At 57.3% G+C, this 6,860-nt stretch overlaps 1 protein-coding gene across 1 annotated transcript; it reads right to left on the reverse strand.

Annotated features, from left to right (window-relative positions):
- Positions 1–266: 266 nt before the first annotated feature.
- Positions 267–6,140, reverse strand: Sp6 (Sp6 transcription factor). Its single transcript, XM_047545815.1, has 2 exons — positions 5,844–6,140; positions 267–3,710 (listed from the first exon to the last, which is right to left on the reverse strand). Exon 2 carries the CDS (start codon positions 3,650–3,652, stop codon positions 2,522–2,524), a length of 1,131 nt encoding a protein of 376 aa, XP_047401771.1. The 5' UTR covers positions 3,653–3,710; positions 5,844–6,140; the 3' UTR covers positions 267–2,521.
- Between the last annotated feature and the right edge of the window lie 720 nt (positions 6,141–6,860).

Consider the following 6,860-nt stretch of genomic DNA (forward strand, 5'->3'; position numbering starts at 1 on the left):
GGAGGAAGGAAATATCTAGAAACTTACATAGGTGAACACCAGAGAGGGACAGCTCAGTTGTCAACCCAAAGGGAGTCCCTCCCTCCCACTACCCCGCAGGACAGGATCAGACCCCGGCTCTGACCCAACCAAATGAATGGAGGTGAGACTGCCCAGGGGCTGCAGGATCAAAGGGAAGTGCCCACCCTGCCCTGCAGCCCTGACCAGGTCCTCCCTGGTCACCTTGTCAAAAAGGAAACCAAGCTAGAAGACAAATGAGGCGATGATGGGGTTGATGACTTTATTGTTGCATAAAAAACACAGGCTGTTTCTTCCTCCTCCTCCCCCCCACAAATGGGTTCACAGCAGTTAAAGAAAAAAATATTCCTACATTTTCCTCTAGGGGGGCTGTCTAGAAGGGCAGGCAGCCAAGAAACCTAGAACTATAAAAGAGGGGAGCAGAAGAAAACCTATTCAAGGCCCCCACCTGCATACCTTAGGATTTGGGGTCTCTTTAAGGGAGAACCCCCTACCAACACCCATGTGGGAGTTCCCCTCTGAATGGTCACTTGGTAGCACAGGGAGGGGGTGGCTGGTTTCGATGGGCGGAGAGAGGTATCCTACACCCACGGTGCCCTCCTTTCTCCCCCTCTCCACCTGGTCAGGCAACCTGCAAGCTCAGTCAACTCCCCTCCTGCACTCAAAGCTCTCTCAAGGAAGGGGCCTCTGGTTGTGACAGCAGGAAGTGGGGAAAGAGGGAGAATATAGAAAGAACTTTACTTCTTAAACTACTCCAGGCTCATGAGTCCCACAGGGAAAGTCACCCTGTCCCTTTCAAGGGGAGCCCTTTCTACACAAACACATATTCCCACCCAGATCCCAGCCCCCACTTCCCATTTAGCTCCCAGTCCTTGGACTGGGCTCCAACATCCCCAACGGAGGGAGAGATGCTGTGGGACTATGCCCTAGACCTTGGACGGGTGAACAAGATGGGGTCTCAGGAGACCCCAGGCTCAGTAGAGAAACACACACATAGACACACAGTGTACACACAACACACACACATGCACACACACACATGCCCTAATATTAAATAAAATACCCTTTGCTTATAACTTAAAAATCAATACACAGCTAATCCCTGCAGAGGGCTCTGGGTGGAGAGAGGGGAGCAAGGGGAGGGGATGTCATAGGGACTCAAGGCCCCTAACTCTCTCCTGGGAACTCCCCCAGCTTCAGGGTCCTGTGGCCTGCCAGACCCTTCCCCATATCTGTTTCTTTTCCCTCCGCCTGGCTCAACTTCTGCTGGGCTCCTCACCTCCCCACCCCCATGATCACAATCCAAATGTATTTCTAATATCTAAAGGAGAAGGGAAGGATCTGGACAACTTCCTGGAATCTCTTCCAGTGGGAGAACAACTCTTTCAAATGAAGGGAGTATCCCCTCAAGATACAGGAGAGAATTCTATAGCAGGGGCAAGGGTCAAGCTAACAGAGCAGAGCCTTGGTTTCTTGACGGACAGGAGAGGCAAGACAGGGGCAGGGTCCTCCACACTGGGTGGAAACTGTGGGTCCCTCAGCAAGGACACCCCTACCTATCCCCAATCAGCCTAAGTAACCCCCTCCCTTCCATTCCCAAGAGGAAGGCAGATGATGGGGATCTAGGGGAAGCACTACATCAACTCTAGAGCTGGTGCTACTGGCTGCTTTAAAATCCTAGCTAGGGTAATGAATGGGACAGATGGACTACTAGATTTTTTAAATGACCAAGAGTTAAGGACTGAACCAGAGTTGAAGAGGGTAAGGTTAGTTTCTTCCATCTGCAGCCCTTCCCTATTCCCGTCTCTCATTTTAAAAAGGGACATCTCTGCGTGCCCTACCCACAACTCTGACTTAGAAGCTGTCCCCTCTTCCTTTGTGGCTCCATCAGACCAGGTCTGGAAGGGTTAATGAGGAGGCACATCAAAGGAGTTATTTCAGCAACTCTCCAAGCTAGATAGACACTCCCTCTAAGGACCCCCGGCCTCCCCCACCTCATCTCAGCTCTCTCCGGAAGCCCTAGGGGCAGAAGCATGAGAAGGGGGATGAAAGGGACCCGGGCCGCAGGGCGGGTCCGGAGGCACTTTTATGTCGGGGTTCCCAGGCGCTAAGGACGTGTCTAGACAGCTACCTGCAGCACCCCGGCCCCACTCCTCTCAGTTCCAGGACACACCATCTCCTCCAGCCGATCCCCTCTACCCCTAGATGCAGCAGGGGTGCCCCACTCCTACCCAACCCTGGGCCAGGGGCCAGTGAAGTAGTGCGGAAGGGAAGAACCGAGGGGCGTGTGCAGCTCCTCGCAGCCTAAACAGTCCAAGGCGACCGGTCCAGCCCCAGAGACTAAAACCCCCAGCGCCCTTCTCCCTGTCCCTGCACCACTTTTCCTCCCCCTCAATAAATAACCACCTTCCCCTCTTGATCAAGCTACCCCACTAGGATTCAGACCTAGGGGCTCTCTTTCGATGTCCTCGGGACACCAGCAGGGAGGCGGCACCTGAGGGCTTCAGTTGGAGGGGGCCGAGCTGCCCTCAGACTCCCGTTTGCCTTTGCCCCCCGGGGGCTCCACTGCACCTCCGGCCTTGGCCTCGCCCGGGGCCGCTCCCGCAGCCTCCTCTTTGGCACCCTCGTGGGTTTTCATGTGCTTGGCCAGGTGGTCGCTGCGCATGAAGACTCTGCTGCAGACCGCACAGGGGAACTTCTTGGTTCCAGTGTGGGTCTGGAGGTGGCGCTGAAGCTCATCCGAGCGCGTGAAGCGCTTGCCACAGAAGAGCCAGTTGCACACGAATGGACGGTCGCCGCTATGCCAGCGCAGATGTGCCTTCAGGTGCGAGGTCTTAGCATAGGCCTTACCGCAGCCTGGAATATGGCAATTGTGCAAATGCTTCTTCTTGCTCCCATCCGGACCGCATGGAGCCCCCAGTCGCTCCGCCTCCAGACAGTTGGGACAGCGACACACTGTCTGGCCTGAGCTGCGGGGCACTGACCGACGGGAGCCTTTGGGCCGGGCTGCCCCATCCAGACTGGAATCCAGCCCTTGGGACTCTGGCGCAGCCGCTTCCAAGGCCTTTGCCCCGTCGGGTGGCCCCAGAAGGTGCTGCGTACCTGCAGCTGGGAGGAGATGGTGAGGATGCGGGTGAGGCGGCGGAGCACAAAGCTGGTGGTCTCCGACATAGCCCCCCAAGCCGGCCTGAAGCGCCCCCGGGTGGCCAGGTGAAGCCAATGCGCCCTGAGTGTGCGGGAGGTCCATCCAGCTGGTGCCCGGATGAAGGTCCCACCAGGAACCATCCTCTGTGCCTGGGTGCGTTGGCCGGAACCACGATTCGTAATGGTGTGACATGTCCGGCTGCAGAAGCTTGGAAAAGGGTCCCGGGGCCAAGGGACTGTCGCTTTCCAGGTCCTCGCAGGTTACCCGCGAGGAGGCCCCTGGCAACTCATATCCCTGTGAGAAGTCGACCTCCGGGCCCAGTGGGAGGCTCTGCAGCTCTCCAGGCTGCAGCGGGGAAGGGTAGTCCCCAGCCTCCGGGCTCGTGTGACCCTGGTATGTTTGAAGAGGCTGCAGGTCGAGGCGCTGCGGAGAGGCGTGAGGCGCGTCCGTGTGCTGGCTGCCCAGAGAGCCACAGACAGCGGTTAGCATTGCCGGGATCCGGGGTGGGGGTAGGGGCAGGGACGGTCAGGGGCACCTCAGATGGAACCTAAAGGAGATAAAGAAGAGGTGAGGAAAATAACGGGCTCTCCTTCTGTTGTAACCCTGATCCCCTCCGTACAAAGTGTTCCTCTTTGGTACCCAGGTTAAAAAAAATAAAGAGACGTGAGGTGGTATCTGGGAGAAGACTAGAGATCAGTTCAGAGTTTGGAAGTACAGGATGGATTGAGAATGTGAGACTCCAGGAGGGCCCTTCCTCTAGGTGACCCCACTTGTAAGGACCCAGCTCATCCCTGAAGTTGGGCTGGTCCCCAGGGTAGTAGGTTAAAATTCTAGAACAGTCTCCACCCCAGCTGCTCAGGTCAGAAGTGAGCAGTGGCATTTCCCCCTGCAGACATGCTGCCAAATGGAAGATCTAGACCCATCTCAGCTTATCCATTTTAACGCAGGACACATACAGGGAGAGGAGGGTGGCCTGTTTTTGAAACCTAAAGCTTCAGGTGACTTGTCCTTCAGAAAAGTGCTGAGTTTTGGAAGAAAGAGCCCTCATGCCATCACAGGCAAGATCAGTGAGGAGCACTGATCTACACTACTCCCCTCAGCTTCCTGCCTGGCTTGGTTGACTTGGCCCTACCAAACCCACTCCCACATCCAGCTCCCACTCTCCTCCCTCCAGCAGGGTCTTCTTCCTTGAGTGCAGCCGTAATGTCAATTTCCAGGGGAGTTGCCCCACTAGAGAAAGCCAAATCTCCCTTCCTTGTCTTGACCCACACCAGTGCCAACCACCTCTCTGGCTGCCACCCCTTTCTCCAAGCTAGGGGAGACCCAGATATGTAGCCGGGAGGGTCAGATTCCCCAGAGAAGGGGATGACCCAGAAAGGGAGGGTCAGATTCCCCAGAGAAGGGGATGACCCAGAAAAGAGCTTGTCAGCAAGGTCAGGAAGATACAACTGCAACCCCCTTAAGGGAGGCAAGGTCAGAAGTCAAGGAGAAGAGGGCAGCAAGAGAAGCCATAATCACTGAAGAACAAGAATTACCCAGAAATGATATGGGGGTGCATCCCAGGCACGGATACTTTTGAGAAACTCCCCAGATGATTCTAATGTAGAGCCAAGTATTGAGAACCTTTGCTCCTGGGTAACCCTCTTATTTTGAAAAGGAAACCAAGGCCAAATTTGGAGCAGTGACTTGAACAAGAATGTCCATGTACTGGTTCAGTCAACAATGTACTGTGCAGAACCTCTGTGAACCAGGTCTCCTGGCTTCTGGTTGTTACTCTTTTCCTAAACCATTAAGAACCTAAAGACCCCTTTCCCCTGTCTCAATCACACATCTGCGACTTGAAGGTCCACCTCTTGTCATCTCTCCTTAAGGCAGCGGAACTTTATACTTCCTGTATAGGCCTTTTCTGATGTCAGAGGAGGAAGCCAGTGATTTAGGGTAAGGTCTTCTCCTTCCCACACTGACCTTGCCACTGTGACCAGGGAGGTGGCATCGATAGTCTGGGAGAGGCAGGGAGAGGAGGGCTGGGGCGCCTACTCAGGCTCTGGCTGCCTCACCACAAGAAAGGAACAGGGTGAAGCAGCAGGAACGAAGCCTCAGGCCCGGGCGGGGCAGCCCAGAAGGGGCTGGGCGGGAGCAGTGAGGCCGGGGACCCTAATAGCTTTTGGCGCCTGGGAACTGCCCCTGAAGCTGGGGGATGGGGTGACTAGGACGACCCAGACTCCAGAGTAGCCTCTCCTTACAGAAAGCTTAAAAGCACAGGTCTGGTGCGCAATGGCCTGCTACCTAGGTTTCAGGAAAGGAGGGAGCAGGGCGCCCACCATCGCTTCCCGCTCCCCAATTCGGTAAGGCGAGTAGAGACACCATTACGTCTCATTCACCCGGCTGCTTTTCCCGATGTCCCGCACTCAAGCGGCCGGGACTTTTCATACTCTCTGTTCTCAATGTTCCAGTCCTCTGGTTGTCCCAGTCGCTCCAGTTTCCCCAGTTTCCAGCCTCCTCTGTCTCTCCAGCCTCTCCCGTCCGCCCGAATTTCTTTCGACCCGGGCTCTAAGTCCCCCAGATCCTTTATGATCACCCCCAACTCCCGAGTCCAGAGGAGGTTACAGCGCTTTCGGAGCGAGTTTTTCTGAGGCTTTCCACAGAGCGCACCCCTGGCTGCCCCGACCCGGGCTCCTACCTGGAGGCTGAGCTCGGGCTCCGGGCAAGCACGGCTGGCTGGCGTGCTACAGATCGGCACTCATGGGCCTGTGCGCAGGATGGCTCTCAGGGGCGAGAGTCAGGAGTAAAAGGCTAGAGGGGCCGCGACCAGACCCAGCGACTGGCGGCGATCCGGGTGGTGAGAGCCAGCGGGAGGGCGGAGGGCGGGCGGGAGCCAGCGAGCGAGCAAGCGAGCGAGAGAGGCCAGCTCCGCCCGTGACTCACCGCGCTCTCTGCCTTCATCCTCTCCCCTGCGCTCCTTTTTCCCCCGAACTCACGGCCCCGCCCACCTCACCTGCGGCCGCCTTTAACCCTTGCGGGCTCGGCGGGAGCAGAAGCTCAGCCAGGCTGCGAGGAGGGGGCGGGCGGGCGAAGGGGAGGGACAGCTAACTAGGCCGTAGCCCGCCTGTTCCCTTGCTCCTCCCTTGTCCCCTCCACTCCCAGTGCGAGGGGCCCGCCCGGGGTGTTTCCCAGGTTGTGAGACCCGCCCGATCGGGTGGAAAATTGCCCTCGAGCGGGCTCGGTCTGAGGGAGGACGCGGCTCAGACCCTAGGGGAATGGAGGGGGGCAGGCACTGGGAGTCTTACAGAACTACCCTTAGGGCGCCGGTTGCTTCGGCCGCCCTTGACCCACCCGCTGGAGCCCGACAGCGCTGTCCGGTAACTGAGACCAGAAGGAAACAGGATTGAGCGCCAAGTATGGGTCCGGTCCACACGCAGGCCTAGACCGTGGGAAATTTATCTTGGCTGCGCTCCACCACCATTTACCCGCATCCTCCCCGGTCCTTTTCCCTCTCGCTTTCTAGTTCTCCCTTTTTGGTCACTCACCTTTCTGGTTGATCGCCTCCCCCCATTCCCACCCGCGCCAACTTCTTCCTGTCTCCAAGGTCTCTGCCTGCCCCCACTTGTCTCCCAGGCCCCCTCTGCGCTCACCCTCCACGTCCCCTTAGGCGGCAACCCCAGCGCCTCCTAAGTCCACTCCCTAACACGCCTCCCCC

This window comes from Sciurus carolinensis, chromosome 3 (genome assembly GCF_902686445.1).
Source record: "Sciurus carolinensis chromosome 3, mSciCar1.2, whole genome shotgun sequence".
NCBI lineage: Eukaryota > Metazoa > Chordata > Mammalia > Rodentia > Sciuridae > Sciurus > Sciurus carolinensis.